The sequence below is a fragment of the Chanodichthys erythropterus genome, chromosome 11 (genome assembly GCF_024489055.1).
Source record: "Chanodichthys erythropterus isolate Z2021 chromosome 11, ASM2448905v1, whole genome shotgun sequence".
Lineage (NCBI taxonomy): Eukaryota > Metazoa > Chordata > Actinopteri > Cypriniformes > Xenocyprididae > Chanodichthys > Chanodichthys erythropterus.
The window spans coordinates 6,586,672-6,607,450 of record NC_090231.1 but is presented as its reverse complement, the minus strand read 5'-3'; the positions used below and the strand labels follow the sequence as shown (position 1 = coordinate 6,607,450).

General features: G+C 41.1%; 1 protein-coding gene across 4 annotated transcripts in view; it reads right to left on the bottom strand.

Annotated features, from left to right (window-relative positions):
- Positions 1-20,779, bottom strand: part of ntrk3b (neurotrophic tyrosine kinase, receptor, type 3b) — a 165,424-nt gene that overhangs the window by 91,961 nt on the left and 52,684 nt on the right. For all 4 annotated transcript variants that reach the window (XM_067400335.1, XM_067400336.1, XM_067400333.1 and 1 more), the window contains exon 4: positions 2,114-2,182. In XM_067400335.1, the coding sequence (XP_067256436.1) occupies positions 2,114-2,182 (69 nt within the window). The remainder of the gene's footprint in view (positions 1-2,113; positions 2,183-20,779) is intronic.

The window sequence follows — 20,779 nt, the reverse complement described above, 5'->3', positions numbered from 1 at the left end:
TTTCAGACTTTATATTGCAATTCTGATTTTCTTTTCATCTGAATTGCGGGAAAAAAATTTGTGAGATACACCGATCAGGCATAACATTATGAGCACTGACAGGTGAAGTGAACAACACTGATTATCTCTTTATCACGACACCTGTTAGTGGGTGGATATATTAGGCAGCAAGTGAGAATTTTCCTCAAAGTTGATGTGTTAGAAGCAGGAAAAATGGGCAAGTGTAAGGATTTGAGTGAGTTTGACAAAGGCCAAATTGTGATTTCTAAACGAATGGGTCAGAGCATCTCCAAAACTGCAGCTCTTGTGGGGTGTTCCCGGTCTGCAGTGGTCAGTATCTATCAAAAGTTGTCCAAGGAAGGAACAGTGGTGAACCGGAGACAGGGTCATGGGCGGCCGAGGCTCATTGATGCATGTGGGGAGTGAAGGCTGGTCCGTTTGGTCCGATCCAACAGACGAGCTACTGTAGCTCAAATTGCTCAAGAAGTTAATGCTGGTTCTGATAGAAAGGTGTCAGAATACACAGTTCATCACAGTTTGTTGCGTATGGAGCTGCATAGCTGCAGACCAGTCAGGGTGCCCATGCTGACCCCTGTCCACTGCCGAAAAAGCCAACAGTGGACACGTGAGCATCAGAACTGGACCACGGAGCAATGGAAGTAGGTTATTGCGCCCTGCCACAAAGCAAAAATGGTTCAGGAATGAGTTTAAGGTGTTGATTTGGCCTCCAAATTCCCCAGATCTCAATCCAATGGAGCATCTGTGGGATGTGCTGAACAAACAAGTCCGATCCATGGAGGCTCCACATAGCATCTTACAGGACTTGATGGATCTGCTGCTAACATTTTGGTGTCAGATACCACAGCACACCTTCAGGGGTCTAGTGGAGTCCATGCCTCGATGGGTCAGGGCTGTTTTGGCAGCAAAAGGGGGGGAACTGTTGCTGAAATGATCTCTAAAGCACCCCACCTGGTAAATATGCTTAATTCACCATAACAGTTAACAATTAATTTATAATTTCCTAGAGGACAGATTTGGACAAATGACATGCGTTGTTTATATCATCATCCACAATATCCACATCAGCCAGAACAGGAACAGACAGCACTGCACACAGGCCCGAAATCCCTCAACACATTCTGAAATGAAAGGCCAAAAATGTGCATAATAAAAAATTAAGCAGGACATATGTCAGTGGCTCTGCAAGTTGTGTTCAGCCACAATAAAGAACGAGGACGGGACGTATCAAATTAAAAAAAATTGAATGGTTTTGTCATTTTAAACACAACACAACAGCACCATGTCGTCGCTCACAATCAATAAACAAACTCATCACTTTATGTACATGTAGATTGCTCAAATATTCAGGACAAACAAGAAAATGAGGTCAGGCTCCCAGCAGACAAGACCAATACATTTCAATGCCATGTCTTAATTATCCAGCACAAGCAACTTGATTGTTCGCAGACATGTAAAGAGTGTTTCTGCTTCATCACTGGAGAAGTTTTGATTTGACAGAGACACGAGTCTATTTGAGGGGGGAGAGCGGTGGGTGCACAACCAAATTAGTTGACAGTAATGTGCAGAAGACATTTCTGATGAACACAGCAATGCAACTGAGTATCAAGCCTGGATTTCAGCGTCCAATTTGGCTGACGAGTGCTGCTTATCACAGAAAATCTGTGCAGAGAGAGTTTTGACATTTATCATAGATTGAGGAATCATTGCTTGGTGTGTTCCTAGTGGGATTTGGCGACTAAATTCATGTAGTAATCTCACTTTGGTGGAATACTGTTAAAGGGATAGTTCACCTAAAAATGAAAATTGTGTAATCATTTACTCACCCTCAAGTTGTTTCAAACAACTGTATGAATTTCTTTCTTCTGCTGAACACAAAAGAAGATATTTTGAAGAATGTTGGTAACCAGTTAATGGACGCCCCTGACATCCATAGTATTTTGGGGGGGTCCATCATGGTGTCCATCAACTGTTTAGTTACTTTTGTGTACTTTTGCAGAAGAAAGAAACAGGTTTGGAACAACTTGAGGGTGAGAAAATTATGACACATTTTCATTTTTAGGTGAACCCTTTAACCAATGCAGGATGAACTTACAGTTCGGCCAGCTGAAGGTGCTGAAAAAGCTGCCAAGAGAGAGTCGACAGAGGGTTCCTGGACAGGTTTCTGTGGAAAAAAAAGATAAAAAGAAAGAGGGACAGTGATTTAAGATTCAGCTGTGAACACATGAAGCAATAAAATCAACATGAAATAAGGTCTGCAACCCATTATACTCCCAAAATGGATATTCATTGAAAAAAAGATGACATATGAATCAGATATTCATGACATCAGCTGAAATAAAGGTGAAGCAAAATTGTACATTGTAATAAAGAATTTTTTTTAAGGACTGATGAATCAAGCACATTAAGATTAAGAGTGTGTCAATTTTGATTTCATATTGACCATAAAATAATATATTAGCATGTTCAGGTAAGACAAATGAACATTTATAATAACCTTTTTGATGAGACATTACATAATCAAAGCATGTAATTATTAACATAGAATAGAATAGAATACAATAGAATGGCTTTTTGATTTTTGAAGGCAATCGACTATAGGAAATTAATTTCCTTCTATTTATTTTAGACATACATTTTAAGTTAAACTTACTCAATGTTGTTCAGGTTCACTGAATTATACTGAGTAGATTCCAGTATATTTAAAGGGATAGTTCACCCAAAAATGAAAATTCTGTCATCATTTACTCACCCTCACGTCGTTCCAAAACCATTAAATTAAATGTATTCATCATATAAAGCGATCAAGTCTCTTCAGAAAATTTGGACTAAACCGCCCAATTCATATGGATTAGCTTTACGATCTCTTTATGAACTATTTGAAGCGTCAAAGTGTCAGCTGCGTAGCTGTCTATGGAGGGACAGAAATCACTCAGAAAAAAATATCTTAATTTGTGTTCCGAAGATGAACGAAAGTCTTACAGGTTTGGAACGACATGACGGTGAGTAATTAATGACAATTATTTTTGAGTAAGTCTATTTTGAGTAAACGGAAAGATCTGTTAGTGTTTAATTAGTGTTTCAACTGTATGTATGTTTTATATAGAGTTTCTATAATCCACATAAGACGTTTGCATTCATATGCAGCTAACATGTAAAAGAAGTACGTTTAGCCACCTAAACACAAGCTCTACTCTTCAGCACAATGGTAACCAGAAGAATTACATAACAGAAACATTTTTAAATGTCAAACATACCTCAATATTAAACACATGCCTTTTCCATTACTCAAAAAAAAAAAAAAAACCATAAAATGACACTTAATTTCAACACTTACTCTCCAGATTCAGCCCTATGCAAAGTATGAGGGAAAATCCACCACTAATGGATTGTTAATGAAACAAAAATGGTTCATGTAGTTCCAACACAAATGGATTAAGTAAACTAATTTTACACACACTATCATTCAAATGTTTGGGGTTAGTAAGACTTTTTGTTCTGAAAATTTGTATTTATTTTTTATTCAGCAAGGATGCATTAAATTGATCAAAGGATTTCCATTTCAAATAAATGCTGTTCTTTTGAACTTTCTATTCATCAAAGAATCCTTAATAAATGTATCATGGTTTCTACAAAAATATTAAGCAGCACAACTGTTTTCAACATTGATAATAAGAAATATTTCTTGAGTATCAAATTAGAATGATTTCTGAAGGATCATGTGTAAAGTCTTACTGTATTTTTGAGCAAATAAATGCAGCCTTGGTGAGCATGAGAGACTTCTTTCAAAAACATAAAGTAAAATGAACAAGCAGCAAATATGTATTTTTTCAATGTATAATAGAATACTGACAAATGCTGTACATTTTAAAAGTGTATCTGCTAAAAAAAAATTAGACACTCGAATATAAAAATCCCGCAAACCTTAAAACTTATTGAAAGTGTTCCACAAATACTAATTCAGTGAACACGTTCTGTCAAACACAACATTAACGAAAGAGTTAACATGAGAGAGAAGGACTTTATGCAACAGGAAATCAGAGAGAGCCTCCATCACTGCCAAGAGGAGCTGAGAGAAAAGGAGCAGCTGCAGGGGCCGCTCAGCCAAATCAATAAAGAGAACTTGAGCAGTTCGCCGTCTACAAATTCAGTAGACGCAATGAAAGACTGCAGGTTTTAAAAGCCAACAAATTCAATACAAAGAGGTGGTCTGGGACTTGTAAATGGCTTTTAACCAAGAAAGCTGAAGGCATGATATGCGGTAGGGGGTATTAAAATAAATCTACTGGTTATAAAGAAAGATGGACATCCATGATATGGAAGGAAAAAATGGAACAGACATCACAAAACTGATATCTGAAGGTCTGTAATTCAGCTTAAATCATATTAAGCATCAATATTTGGCCAAAATTGGTAATATGATCATTTTTTATTAATGCATTTATTTTTAGATTCTATCCAAAGTATGGTTATAAATGGTCCATGGTCTGAAACTTTTGGTAGATCTGTTTCAGCCTGACTCAAATATTTGAAATAATACATTGAAGGAAGCACTCAGAAGGAACTAATAGCCCTTATCTTTCCTTCAGTAGAGAAGACATTTAAGTTTGTTACTAGTAAACTCAGCGAAAAAAGATTATGGAGTATCTCTATCTGGCTCAATGATTTAAAGGTTGTACTTTCAATAAAATGATTGCCAATACACACACTATAGTTCAAAAGTTTGAGGCCAATGAGATTTTTTTTTTTTTAAATAAATGCTTAATAAATATTTTAATTCAACAAGGATGCATTAAACTGATCAAAAGTGACAGTAAATATATTTATAATGTTACAAAAGATTTCTGTTTCAAATAAATGTTGTTCTTTTGAACTTTCTATTAATAAAAATGGTTTCCACAAAATTATTAAGCAGCACAACTGTTTTCAGCACAAATATTAATATGAAATAAATCAATATATTACACCGTGTCCTAAACAGATGTGACGCAATGCTGAAACATGCGACAAAAGGGTACGTTTTCAACGAAAAACAGAAAACTTTTTATGCCTTTTGGCCATTCATTTACACGACAATTGCCTTTTGGGGATCTGAAAACGCAAACTTTTGGAAAACGGTTTCAAAGGGTACGTTTACGCAACAACAATATTCTTACAACGAATACATTTTTCCTTTGAGTTTTCCACATACAGACGACATCATTGTCAAAACGATCCCCATTTATATGAATCCGTGAAAATGACTAAAAAACGCTGTATTATGCTGGCAGGCCATTAGATGGCGATGAAACACTATAGACTGAACATGTATTGCACATGTGCATGACGTCATCGTTTTCAAAGATTTGTTGTTTATTTTGTTGTTTACACCTAGACTGTTTTCAAAAACTTGCATTTTGAAACCCGTTTTCAAAAGTTTGCATTTTCGGGCCACCAAAATGTGTCAATGAACGGCCAAAATGCATAAAGTTTTCTGTTTTTAGTTGAAAACGATGTTGTGTAAACGGTCCCAAAGTGCAAGTTTTTGAATACAAGACTGTTATCATTTCTGTGTAATCAACAAAAACGTGGATCTGTGAAAACAGTGACAGCACATGCGTATCACGCGTTTAGTCTATAGGCATGTGTGACTGGCTGAATCCCAAATGGCACACTTCTATGCACTTTCGGTCTTGTGGACTTACAATGGCTGCCGCGTGCGTGTGTCCGTTAAGTCCACGAAACCGTATGGTGTTCCATTTATCATTTTAGGTTTGAGAATTGTGCTCGAGAGCGCCCCCTTTGCGCCCGCTATGCGCCCTCGATGCGCACTTCAGCTGAGCCCGCAAGTCTGCAGGCTACGCAGAGGACTTTACCCGGCAGTCAAAGCGGCATTACATCACAAAAGTGCGAACTCAAAGGAAGACTGTGAGGGTTTAGGGTGCCATTTGGGACAAGGACTTTGTTGTGAGTGCTCTGTAAAAGAATGCATATGTGCAAATTGACATCACCAACTACTGACCTGGCAGCATAATACAGCGTTTTTAGTTGTTTTAGCAGATCTGTGTGAATGGGGATCATTTTGACAGTGTTGTCGTACACAAAGAAAAAATGTTTCCGTTTCTTTTAGGAACTATTTCTGCAGTGTCGCGTTTACACTGTAAATCCGAATCTCAAAAAAATTGAGGTAATCAGTTACATCAAATTTTTTTGAGTTATGATGTTCCCAATTTTAAGTAAGCAAAACTATCAAGTTTTGAGTTTTAGTACTCATGCATGATAATTGCTCCTAACTTGAAGTACTGAGTTAGCTAACTCATACATTTTGATAGCAATTAACATTAAATATTTAGTTAATTCACTTTTTTGAGTTCTTCCAAGTCAAATGAGTTGTTTACTTCACTGTAAATCCTAAGAAAAATCCTAATTTGCTAACATGTTAACGATATGGAATAACATACTGATTGAGTACAGCAACTTAAAACATGTAACTTACCTGCTCTCAAAACCAAGCCGCATGCGCCACTTGTGACCATGATGGTAACTCTCCAAGTCAAGTCAAGTCACCTTTATTTATATAGCGTTTTTTACAATGTAGATTGTGTCAAAGCAGCTATACAGTGATAACTGGTACATTATTTTGGCTGCACAGCAGCTCTTAAAGAATAGTGTCAATGCAGGCAGATCAAAGCACTGTTGAATATCAAATTTCAAGTCAAATGTCAAGTGTCCCCAACTAAGCAAGCCAAAGGCGACAGCGGCAAGGAACCCAAACTCCAACAGGTGACATCAGGTGGCAAACAAGTGGCAAATAGGTGTTAAAATGGAGAAAAAAAAACCTTGGGAGAAACCAGGCTTAGTCGGGGGGCCAGTTCTCCTCTGAAGAACAGTGCTTTGTTATGATTCAGGTTGCTATCATAAGTCCGATAGGATCGCAACATTCAAAGTATTTATTTCAGAGGATAGTATTCATCACGCCGGTATGGACAATTGTTGAGGAACTGTGCCATTGGTTGTCGTGTAGATGAGGCCTTCACGATGAATGATCTAGTTGACTCCAACTAGAAACTAAAAAGTTAACAGAAACTCTTCTAAATTAGCATAACAAAACATTAATCACTACTAAATCTCCCATACCATTAATCTTACACAAGAATACAAAAACAATATATAACACTTAATTTTAGCATTTACTCTCCCTTTCGAGTGCCATGGGCAAAGCATGCTGGGAAACAGAAATCCCAGTTCAGTTTCAGTTAAATTGAACTTAGTCTAAATTAAAAGAAATGAGTTCACACAACTCAAAACAATGAAACAGTTCCGTTTACTTGAAATATGTCAGTGCTGTGAACTCAAAAGAAAAAGAAAGTTCCCTTTCGTGGGAACTGTCGACGCTGCGTGGTAACGCATTGGGAACCTTCTGCGTGATGTCGTCACTGAAGCACTCATGTATCTAGCCAATCGCGAAGCGAGACGTCAGAGACGGGTGACGTCACGGACCAGGAAACTATAAAGCACACTCGGATGCAGAGCACGCCAGCTTCTGTGTCTTCAGCAAGCGCTCTATGTTATCTTGTGTGTCTTATTTGGTGTTGTTTGTCCTGCTTATTTTTGGAAAACATTATCTCTTCGTCTGAGGACAAGAGTGTTATTGTGCACCACACATATATATATATATATATATATATATAGTGAATAAAGACACGAGTGAAATGGCGGAAGGCAGACAATTTAAAAAGTGTGTTCACCCATGCACACGGTTTATTCCAGATGGGGACACTCATGAGATGTGTGTTGTCTGCCTGGGGGTTGAGCATGCACAGGCAGCTCTCGAGGGGGCTGTCTGTGTTCATTGTGAGAAGCTCACCCTCAGAGTTTTAAGATCACGCCGGGCACTCTTTCACGATAAAGAGAGTGCTCCGGTCGGCGTTCCCCGCGGATCGGGTCCCGCTGTTGCTGAGGCGCAGCGGCGGCTTCATTCGTGGGGTTCGCAAATGGAGCTGGCAGAGGGGGTTGAGACGGGCCCAGCCTTATCTCGCCCTTTACCTGCCAGCCCCAGTGCCTCTTCTCAGGCGGCGGAAGCACGCGCTGCGGTTTCTTCCCCCAGAGAGAGGCACCCGCGCTTCATCTCTCTTCCTCTGAGGAGGTTGATGTGATGAGCGTGGGGGAAGAGGAACCGCCATCCTCTTCCCCAGCACATGAGGAGCTCCTGGAGGTAGTGACCAGGGCTGTTGCCAAATTAAAAATTGACTGGCCAGCAGAGCGGGCAGATACTAGACCAAAGAGTAAGCTGGATGAGCGCTTTCTGCCCGCTCGGTCACTACCCCAGCGTCGGGGTTTGCCCTTCTTTCCGGACCTCCACACCGAGGTCTCGAGGTCTTGGAAGAAGCCGGCATCATACCGTGTCTTCAGCCCCCAGACCTCAATGTATAGTAACATCGTGGGGCTGAAGCAGCAAGGCTATGCGGCGATGCCTCGGGTGGAAGAGACGCTTGCGGGCTATCTCTCCCCCGAGTCTGCATCGTCGCTGAAAACCCCGACGTTGCCCACCAAGCCATTAAAAACTACATCAGGCTTGGTGGGCAAGGCTTATGCGGCAGCAGGTCAGGCAGCGGCATGTCTACATACCATGTCGCTCCTACAGGCATATCAAGCCGACCTGCTGGGGGAAGTGGAGAATAGCGGGGAGGCCACGTATGAGTGCATCCAGGAAATCAGGATGGCAACTGACCTGGCTCTCCGTGCCACCAAAGAGACGGCAAAAGAAATCGGCCGCTCTATGGCAGCATTGGTGGCTACGGAGAGGCACTTGTGGCTGAACCTCTCGGACATAAGGGAGCGTGACAAAGCCTCCCTTATGGACGCGCCGCTGTCTCCTGCGGGCCTCTTCGGCGACGCCGTTACAACAGTCGTCGAGAGGTTCCAGGAGGCTAAGAAACAATCTGCGGCGTTCCAGAGGTTCATCCCCCGCAAACCAAGAATCCCTCCCCCCGAGGCTGATGAGCGGGATCAGCCTCGGCCGTCAACGAGCTCCTCAGCGCACCACAGAGCGCAACAAAAGATTAGCGTGGCCGCCCGTGCTCCCCCGCAGAGAGCTTGGGGATCGGGTCGGCCCGCTCAGCCGAAGCCTTCTAGGGGCAGAACGGACCTGCGCGCCGTTATCCTGGCCCGGAAGGCTTCGAAGCGGTCCTGATGTCTGTGGGTCAGGAACCGATGAGGGCGGCCCCCTCCGAAGGGAGCCGGCGAAAAATACATCTAAAAGCCGCTTCCCTTCGGCGCCCTCAGGGGATCGTTATGCCAACCCTGCCACCCAGGGTGCGTCAGGGCGCAGCGGTCTCCACCGACCCTCCGAGGAGGGCCGGCCACTTGATTCGATTGTTCTCTGCCGGTGCGCCGCTTCAGAGCGTCGAATCAGGTGCTCAAAAAACACCAGAGGCCAGTCTCGAGAGACTGGTTCCCTTAGTAAATTTTCTGGTAGAATGGAAACTTCTTCCGAATATATCAAAATGGGTGCTGCTCACTATAAAAGAGGGTTACAAGATCCAGTTCGGGTCTCGCCCGCCCAGATTCAACGGGGTTCTTCCCACAGTGGTAACCCCCGAGCAGTCTCTGGTTATGGAACAAGAAGTTGCGACACTTTTGCGAAAAGGAGCTATAGAAAGGGTTCCTCCTCCCAGCAACCAGTCAGGGTTCTACAGCCGTTACTTCATTGTTCCAAAGAAGGATGGAGGTCTACGACCTATTATAGATTTACGTGTGCTAAATCGCTCAATACAAAAGCTCAAGTTCAAGATGCTGACACTCAAACAGATTATACCACAGATCAGGTCCGAGGACTGGTTTGTGGCAATAGACCTGAAAGATGCTTACTTTCATGTGTCCATCCATCCTTCTCACAGGAAGTTCCTCAGGTTTGCTTTCGGGGGCGAAGCTTACCAGTACAGGGTTCTTCCGTCCGGCCTATCATTATCACCCCGCACATTCACGAAATGCGTGGACGCAGCTCTGGCTCCGCTGAGGATCCAGGGCATTCGCATACTGAATTATATCGACGATTGGTTGATTCTAGCTCAGTCAGAGCAACTAGCAGTTCAGCATCGAGATGCTGTTCTGTCCCATATGAAGAGGCTTGGGCTGAGGCTCAATGCCAAAAAGAGTGTGCTAGTTCCAGCTCAATCCACCAACTATCTGGGTGTAGTGTGGGACTCCACCACGATGCGGGCATATTTGTCTCCCGCTCGGGTGAGTGCCATTCTTATGGCTATGAAAGGGGTGAAGTTAGGCCAGTCACTCACTGTAAAACAGTTCCAGAAACTGCTGGGTCTGATGGCAGCTGCGTCCAACGTGATACCTTTTGGCCTTCTGCACATGAGGCCCCTACAGTGGTGGCTCAGGACCAGGGGGTTCTCCCCGAGGGGAAATCCCTTTCGCATGATCAAAGTCTCAAAACGATGTCTTCGTTCTCTGACCATGTGGAAAGACCCCCGGTTCCTGTCCCAGGGACCCGTGTTGGGGGCCACTACTCGTCGAGTAATGCTTACGACGGACGCCTCCCTCACGGGCTGGGGAGCGATCATGAGTGGTCGCTCAGCTCAGGGTCTTTGGGAAGACCATCAGCTCTCTTGGCACATAAATCGGCTAGAGATGATGGCAGTGTTCCTAGCTCTGAAACACTTTCTCCCAGACCTGAGAGGTTACCATGTGTTGGTTCGTACGGACAACACTGCAGTGGTTGCATATATAAATCATCAGGGGGTCTGCGGTCTCGCCGACTATATTACTTGGCCCGTCAGATCCTCCTGTGGTCCCAAGGGAAGCTGCTCTCGCTGAGGGCAGCTTACATCCCGGGACATCAAAATGTGGGAGCAGATGCCCTGTCGAGGCAGGGGCCAAGGCCCGGGGAGTGGAAACTCCACCCAGAAGTGGTGAGTCTCCTATGGAAAAATTTCGGTCGAGCGGAAGTCGACCTGTTCGCCTCGGGAGAGTCAACCCAGTGTCCGCTCTGGTACTCCCTAACACATCCAGCACCTCTGGGTCTGGATGCTATGGTACAGACGTGGCCGAGGCTGCGCCTGTACGCATTTCCCCCGATCGCCCTGCTCCCGGGAGTTCTGGAAAAAGTACGCCGAGAAGGGGCCAATCTAATACTGGTAGCCCCATTCTGGCCAACCAGGATATGGTTCTCAGACCTAGTGTCGTTACTCAACGGCTCCCCAATGGAGCTTCCTCTCAGACAGGACCTCCTGTCTCAAGCGGGCGGCATGATTATACATCCCCGCCCAGAACGACTGAAACTATGGGCCTGGCCTCTGAGGGGGCCAGACTCATAAATGCTGGTCTCCCAACCGAGGTTGTGGAGACCATTCTTAACTCCAGAGCTCCCGCCACGAGGAAGTTGTATGCCTACAAATGGAATTTGTTTTCTACCTGGTGCAGACACAATAATACGGACCCTGTCCTTTCTTCTGTTAGCTTTGTGCTAAAATTCCTCCAGAAAAAATTCTCGGAGGGCCTATCTCACTCAACCTTAAAGGTTTATGTTGCAGCAATTTCAGCATATCATGCTCCTCTTGAGGGGAATATCTCGGTAGGTCGAGACCCCCTCGTCACACGCTTCCTCCGTGGCACACTGAGGTTGAGGCCTCCAGTGCGCACAAGGGTGCCAACCTGGGACTTGGCTGTGGTCTTACAAGGGTTAGCTGAGGCTCCCTTTGAACCATTAGAGGAGGTTCCTGAGAGGTTCCTCACTCTGAAAACGATTATTTTATTAGCTATCACTTCTCTGAAGCGGATAGGAGATTTACAAGCACTTTCTGTTGCTCCCTCTTTCCTTGAATTTGCTCCAGGAATGGTGAAAGCATTCCTGTATCCTAAACCGGGGTATGTCCCAAAGGTCCCTACCAATGTCCCAGGCCCCATTGTGCTTCAGTCTTTCTATCCTCCTCCATTTGAATCTGCGGATCAGGAAAAATTGAATCTGTTATGCCCAGTAAGGGCTTTGGATACTTATGTCCACAGAGCTGCCCTGTGGCGTAAGTCAGATCAGTTGTTTGTCTGTTATGGGTCCCCTAGAAAAGGGGGCCCAGCATCAAAACAGAGAATGAGCAAGTGGGTGGTCGAGGCCATCTCACTTGCATACGAAGCGGCCGGACAGCCCTCTCCCTTGAATGTTCGCGCCCATTCTACCAGGGGTATGGCGGCATCAAAAGCTCTGATGTCAGGAGTCTCCATGAGTGACATATGTGATGCAGCTGGATGGTCATGCCAGCACACATTTATTAAATATTATAACCTTGATGTTGGCTCCACTCCGGGGTCCTCTGTCCTGTCAAGATAACCTTGGCAAGTGCTTGAGCTACGGCTCAGTTGGGATTGCGTTCCCAATGCGTTACCACGCAGCGTCGACAGTTCCCACGAAAGGGAACGTCTCAGGTTACAGATGTAACCCTGGTTCCCTGAGTAGGGAACGAGACGCTGCGTCTCTTGCCGTACCCCTGCACACTTGCAAGTGCTTGCTTCAGACTTACTTAGAAGCTGGCGTGCTCTGCATCCGAGTGTGCTTTATAGTTTCCTGGTCCGTGACGTCACCCGTCTCTGACGTCTCGCTTCGCGATTGGCTAGATACATGAGTGCTTCAGTGACGACATCACGCAGAAGGTTCCCAATGCGTTACCACGCAGCGTCTCGTTCCCTACTCAGGGAACCAGGGTTACATCTGTAACCTGAGACGTTCTAAAATACTCATAACAGTTAATTTAACTGAACTAATTTAAGTTTGTCCTACTCAAAATAATTAAGTATACTGAGCACAAACAGCGTGAACAAACATGTGTATTCTATGACAAAGATTGTTACAGTCACTCAGTATGTATTTTTTATAATGTTAAAATGGTGTAATACTTAAGAATTTGATTATGTGCTTATCCATTTCGTTTGGAGTGCATGTTGTGTGCTTCCAGAGAGACTCCGCCCACACGCTCTTCTGATTGGCTGTGATGTTTGATAGATTTTTTCGTGGCTCATAGTCATATCGCGCTTGGTGTGGAGAAACAAATTTCTTGTCGCTGGAAACTTATCACATCGCGTCTGTTTAGGACACGGCGTTAGAATGATTTCTGAAGGATACATTTCTGTGTCTGGATACCTGAAATTATGCAGCTTGTCTAAATAGGAAAAATTCCCTTACATTACATTGAAAGAGACAACAGAATATCATATTGTGGGTGGCTTCTTTTTACTTGGACCAGTAAGCAACCACCTAGCAACACCTTAGCAGCCACATAGCATTTTTTATTTTTATTTATTTTTTTTGATATACAGACATGTGTTAGATGGCTGGAGTGATGGATGCATTACAATAAGCTATTTTGACTAGACGACTGGCGTATTCTCAGGGTCATTGAAACTCTTATGAGTTTTATAACAAGCACTGCTGGCTGCTAAAGCCCGTCACCATAGCAACAAGCTCTCTGATGCTCCTTGATGCAGGGGGAGGGGTTTTGTTGCTGCTGTGCACTTTAAAGTGTCACCACCCGCAACCCACACTCAAAAACACACACTTACACTCTTTCTAAGGCCTTTGAGGATTAGTCTGTTTTTCATTTTAAACTCATAGTAATTCAACCATACAGTTTCTGCCTCAAGAGCTTCTGATGGAGTCTTATTAAAATGTGTTGCATAAGTCAATCTATGTAATTGTAGGTATTACTTGAAGGTGAAGTGTCATTTTTTCGTGTTAAAATGTTTCTTCGTATCCTAACATATGCTAGTTTCTCTGTGGTGCTATCAAGGGCTCCAGACTAACATATGAGAGCAGTGGCACAGAGTTATAAAATTATGTTTCTACTCCAATTCGTTTTCTGAAATAAGCATTTAAATGGTGGCCATCATACATTTATTCAAACATACAATATTGAAGAACAGTAAAAAAAAAATATGAATAAGTAATGGTACATATATTTAGCAAAATGCTCCTCTCTAGAGTTATTTTTCTAGCTGACTAACAAGTTTATGCTCCCTGAATCGCTTTTCTGAGTTAAATAAATTGCATAATTTGTCTTATGGAAATAGATGTTTATACAGTAAAGCACTGAGAATGATTTGAGATGCTTATTAACAACAGTGATATCTGTAAGAAGTGGAAAAACCTAATTTTTATTGAGTTCTCTACAGCCCTTGATTCCATTTTTAAATTGCTCATTAAAATTCACCATTGTTTTTCATTACCCACAACTGTTCCTTGTGAAGGCGACATGTACAGTTGGTGTTACTATAGTAAATCCAGTTTAAATCATCCAGAAATTTGGGTTTTGTAACAGAAATCTGCATTGAATTCAAACACTTCTCACTGGATCTCACGGCACTCTTTAATAACAGTCGCGTGATCGAGATCGGTCTGAGAGTAAACACAACACACCTGCTTTGAGCTCGTGCTGCGCAGTCTATTGGGCTGAGCTGATAAATGGTCCATGCCATGAGGTTCAAATGAGTATCACGTTTTCGTTCTGCTTTTAGAGTGTTTCTCATATGCAACAGAAATGGCAATGCCACAAGTGTGACTTATAACAAATGTTAGTTGCACTGGAAGAAAAAAAAAGGTCACAAAATTCTTAGTTGCAGACTGGAACCCTACTAACATAAGCTTTTGCACCAGACGAACCTTTTCATAGTTCCTAGAACTACTGGCTGAAGTACCCAGAGCTTTCCGTGTTCACACCACAGGAACTAGGAACAATTTTAGTTTTATGAACTCCTTTTGGTGGAACTTAATTAGCTCCTACTTCAGAGTAGGGTCTAAACCAGCACTATAGGAACTATCAGTGACGTGCGTGTACGTTGATTGGTCAAATGCATGCCAAACATCGGCACCCGGCATTTTTAAAAAGCAGTGTAAACCTATTTACTTCTCAAACATGGAAAACAGTGATAACAGCATTTACCAGTTGTCTGCAGGGTTGTGTTCTTTTCTCCGCCTCGATGATATGTAATACTGAAAGTTGTCATAGGAGATTTCATCTCTTAGTCCCACTTTTTGCTCTTTCAGTTGCGTAAATTATGTGTTTGCATTCCATCTCCGTTATCACGAAACCCACGACACACAACAAACACAGCTCTGATCACGGCATCCTCCATTCACTGGTTTTTTAAGGTGCCATCGAACGTTTTTTTACAAGATGTAATATAAGTCTAAGGTGTCCCTAAATGTGTCTGTGAAGTTTCAGCTCAAAATACCCGATAGATTTTTTTAAAATTTTTTTTTTTTTTTTAACTGCCTATTTTTGGGCATCATTAACTATGCACCGATTCAGGGGCTGCTGGCCCTTTAAATTTCACGCTCCCTGCCCATCGAGCTTGCGACTCTATAATACAGTGCATTTACAAAGTTCACACAGCTAATATAACCCTCAAATGGATCTTTACAAGATGTTCGTCATGCATGCTGCATGCATGCTTCGGGTCATGTGATTATAGTATTTAATTGGGTGTTTATATTTGATTCTGAATGAGTTTGATAGTGCTCCGTGGCTAAAGCTAACATTACACACTGTTGGAGAGATTTATAAAGAATGAAGTTGTGTTTATGAATAATAAACGATGGTAACTTTAACCACATTTAACAGTACATTAGCAACATGTTAACGAAACATTTAGAAAGACAATTTACAAATATCACTAAAAATATCATGTTATCATGGATCATGTCAGTTATTATTGCTCCATCTGCCATTTTTCGCTGTCGTTATTGCTTGCTTACCTAGTCTGATGATTCAGCTGGGCACAGATCCAGACGTTACTGGCTGCCCTTGTCTAATGCCTTTCATAATGTTGGGAACATGGGCTGGCATATGCATATATTAGGGGCGTACACCCCGACTGTTACGTAACAGTCAGTGTTATGTTGAGATTCGCCTGTTCTTCGGAGGTTTTTTAAACAAATGAGATTTATATAAGAAGGAGGAAACAATGGAGTTTGAAACTCAATGTATGTCTTTTCCATGTACTGAACTCTAGTTATTCAACTATGCCAAGGTAAATTCAAGTTTTGAATCTAGGGCACCTTTAATGTTTATAAATGCCTCGCTTAAAGACGCTGCTGTTGGCCGCTTCAGAGTTCCTACTACCGGTACAAATGCAACCAGGAACATGGCCAGGGGGAGAAATTATTTCTCAGGGAACTATCCTAGTGGCTAGTTACTATTTGGTGCGAAAGCCCCTAGAGTAAGAATGGATCATTGAATCATCAAAACAGTTCTTCTTTGAATATCTACAGACTTGTATTGTTCACAAATCTCTAATTTGAAGTCCAAAAAAAGTCAGTTGTTCATGAGTCTAAATTGAGACTCAAGTTATTTTTTGTGGCTATAACCCATATGTTTTTTTGTTTGTTTGTTTGTTGGTTGTTTTTTGCTGCTGTGCCTTTAAGAAAAACTTTACTTTTTGCTTTTGGATCCAAAATAGTTTTCTATGCAAAGCCATGCACATTGTGACAGAAACACAAAACAATCCAAGCTGAAATATGCTGCATAAATGGATAAAATCAGACTGAAATGATCAAGCACTTTGTTAAAAATAAACTTCATCTGCTTGTTTGTAACATTGGGATTGTTTAGAAGGATATGCAGAGCAACAGTTGCTACACACAGTTAGGAATAGCACAAGGTTTGGCAGATTTTTCGTTGTTTAGGAATAACAACATCTCTACTGCTTTCTCAAAATGTAAGATTTTTGGATTAAAATATCCAAAAACCATTAGAACAATGTTATATATTTTGTTGACTTGTGTACGTGTGTACAAATTTTTCCAAGAATGTTTCACCCAAAAATGAAAATTCTGTCATTAATGACTCACCCTCATGTCGTTCCACACCCGTAAGACCTTCATTCATCTTCGGAACACAGATTAAGATATTTTAGATTTTGTCCGAGACCTTTCTGTCCCTCCATTGAAAATGTATGTACGGTATACTGTCCATGTCCAGAAAGGTAATAAAAACATCATCAAAGTAGTCCATGTGACATCAGTGGGTTAGTTAGAAGTTTTTGAAGCATCGAAAATACATTTTGGTCCAAAAATAACAAAAACTACGACTTTATTCAGCATTGTCTTCTCTTCCGGGTCTGTTGTCAATCCGCGTTCACGACTCCGCAGTGACGTTGCTTGTGACAGCGGTTGCTGCTGTGTAGGAGCATTGTGTATTCGGGTTCAAATAAATATGTCTGAGCAAAAAAATGCAAGTCTTCCTCTGTGTCGAAATTGTTTACAGCGTGCGTCTCCCTCAGACTGTAAACGAAGCTCGGGTGCACCAGATAACACGTCAGCAGCGTCTTACTTCAGCAGCATCACTGCGGAGTCGTGAACGCAGATTGACAACAGACCCGGAAGAGAAGACAGTGGCGAAAGATTACATATTGTGCCTTTAACTCACCATGACCAGACAAGGCAAATGTCTACACAACAAATCATCATTGACATATAATCGCGGACAGTCATGCGTTGACGTATCTGTCGGACATCAGAAAGTTGTGGAGTTCAAAAGAGTCGATTTTGCAGATTAATTTCAATGAGCACTGTTTTTGAATTCTGATATTTGAGCCAGTACATTTTCATAGTACATCAAACTCATTTATCTCAAAGGAACAAGGTAAATGTGATTGCTCATCATGTGACCCCTTTAAGATAATGACAAACCTGTGAATTCAAAGTACTATATCTCAATTCCTGTCTGTTGGACAGGAGATTTACTACAGTACAGGCCTTAGACTGGACTCATCTTCATTACTGCAACTCAGTGTTGGCCGACGGCCCAGTGTAAGCAATAAAATGTCTGCAGCACATGGAGAATGCTGCAGCCCAGCTGATCTTCAAACATCCCAGATATTCATATGAATTTCCTCTGCTATGAACCCTCTATTGATGCCTGGACCAAGTTCAAAAAACACATACACTCTTGTTTTTAGTATTCTATTATATATATGTAGAATTTAAATTTTTTCGCAATGCATTCTGGGATTTCCTTATGCTGAATAATGCATACATTGCTGCAACAGAATTTGATTAAAACAAAATTAGGTATCTTATATAATCTTATTTGAAATAGACTACTAATGAACAGCAAACTGCTGTTTAAAAGTTTGGGGTCAGTAAGTATTTTTTTAAAAGAAATTCATAGAAAGCATGAATTAAAGTGACCAAAAGTCACAGTAAAGATTTAAACACTAATAAAAAAAAAAATAAAAAAAAAAACATTTCAGTTAAATGCTGTTTAATAACTTTCCATTCATTAAATCCTGAAAAAAATGCATAACAGTTTAAAATGCATAACAGATAATAAGAGTCTCTCCATCAGACTCCGGTTTGATCAATGTAAGGCTGAACACCGTTACTGACAATCCTCATTGGCTGCGTGAGATTCTCCATCTTTGTTGTTGTTGAGCAACCGAAGCGTGAGCTGTTAAAGCTCCGCCCTCTTCTGGAGCAGCAGCTCATTTGCATTTAAAGGGACACACACAAAAACGGCGTGTTTTTGCTCATACCCAAATAGGGGCAAATTTGACAAGCTATAATAAATGATCTGTGGGGGATTTTGAGCTGAAACTTCACAGACACATTCTGGGGACCTTGTGAAAAGGAGCATAATAGGTCCTTTTTAAATGATTATTATGACTCACAGTCACAAAATTACTGTTTTTACTATAATAAAATAAACATTTTGCTGAACGGTAGTGTAATAGCTACTACTAATGATGTAACACAACACACTAACATATTCTTAACACTTTTTCCTATCCTGTTTTCTGTAGACCACAGCAGCAATCTCACAAAAGAAACCGAAACACTTTTGCAAGTCACACCAGATATGAGTCTGATAAATGTAAATCTAAATGTTTTGGTGTTTTGTGCAGAGCCACCTGCATATTTCAGGAGCTGCTCTTTTAAAAGGTTATCTTTCAGCACTGTGAAGAAAAATGTCAGTGCCTATTAAACGGGGCGGATGGTAGTTAATGAATTAGGAAATACATTAATTTGGTACCAGTTGTGCAGGAGCCACACTGAATTTATGAAGAAAAAAAAAAGTAGCAATCTAGGAGAGAGATACCAAAATAATCATGCCTATATAAGAATGAGAACATTTGCATTTTCTAATTCTCCACTCCTTATGTGAAAGACATGTTTCTTTCCGTTTCACAGAAAAGCATTGATCTCAGAATGTCAGCACATGCAAATCATGGTTCAAATATAAAATCTAACAATAAAGACTACCGCTATAATACCATAATCATGTACTTTGGAGTATAAGGAAAATATCATGTGACATTAAAATGGTAATCAACTGCCACAAAGGAAAAAATACACTAAAGACTTTTAAAAGCTCTGAGCACAGCATTATTCTTTGTCAGTGGAAAAAGAATATACTTCCACAATACATTCAGTCCGTATAGAACTTCACAACAATCCGTGATATAAAGAGGCCATTTATGAATCATCATAATGCCACTCACAGATCTTCTGCTGCTCGGTTCTGAAGCAACTGTTTACGTCTGGGTCAGTGAGGGTACGATTTCAATACTGCTCTTTAATCATGGATTGAGAGGCAGGCCAGTGATTCAGCGCTAATAACAGGAACCACACACTGTCACATGAGTGGGTGGACTACTCTGCTCAAAACAGGAAACTGAGGTCAAGACTGAGAACTAAATTTGATAGGTTTTTTTCTACAATTTATTTTTTAAATAAATTATGTATATCATAAAATATATAATATAATTAATATATGGCATACTATTGTTGTATATCCAAACATGTTACATTATTATATAAATAATTAATGTTCAGCAGAGTTTTCTTGATTTACCTCGAGTCACGTTTGTACGATATCAGAGACAATGCTATTTCGTCAAGTGACTGACATAGTATAATCAGAAAGAGCTTTATTTGTAGTAATAGTAATACAGCATTTTCTCTTCCATACAATATATTTTAAATTTAACTGCATCATCCAGTTTTTATTAATGATATTCTAATATCGATTTAGCTTACTGCAGTGTGCAACAAGTGTCTCATACCAGCCACTGAGTGAGCACACAGAGTAGCCTTATAACATAACTTTCAACACACTTGACTGTATTTTAGTATGATTGTTTTGACCAAGTAAAACAGCGCTGTGTTCCCCCACAATTTTAATTTGTCAAGTAAAGGTTAACACTTTGGTATGGGGAACAATTCTCACTTTTATCTAGTTGCTTATTTGCATGCATAATTACTAGGATATTGGCTGTTTATTAGTACTTATAAAGCACATATTAATGCCTTATTCTGCATCACCATATTCTACATCCCTTAATCCTACCCAATACCTAAACTTAACAACTAACTTACTAACTATTAGTAAGCAGTAATTAGGAGTTTACTAAGGCAAAAGTCATAGTTAATAATGAATATGTGTTCCCCATACTAGAGTGTTACCGTAAAGTGACCTGTATGAGTAGTAATTCATCACTTGTGGCTATTTCATCAGAATGAAATAAAATAATATGAATTTAAGTGATCAAACCTAAAAATTTAAGTTCATACTACAGAAATGTCAATAAAACTTTAATACATTAGCTCATCCATGAACATGATTTCTGTCTCATCAAATTGCTTTCCACGTGAAGACGACAATTCCCATGATTCCACGCTCAAGGTACGCCTTTATTGTTCTGAATAAGCGACCTCTAGAGGCAAAACTTACACACTGTGCCTTTAATGACATTTAATACTAAAACTATAAAATTATTTTTG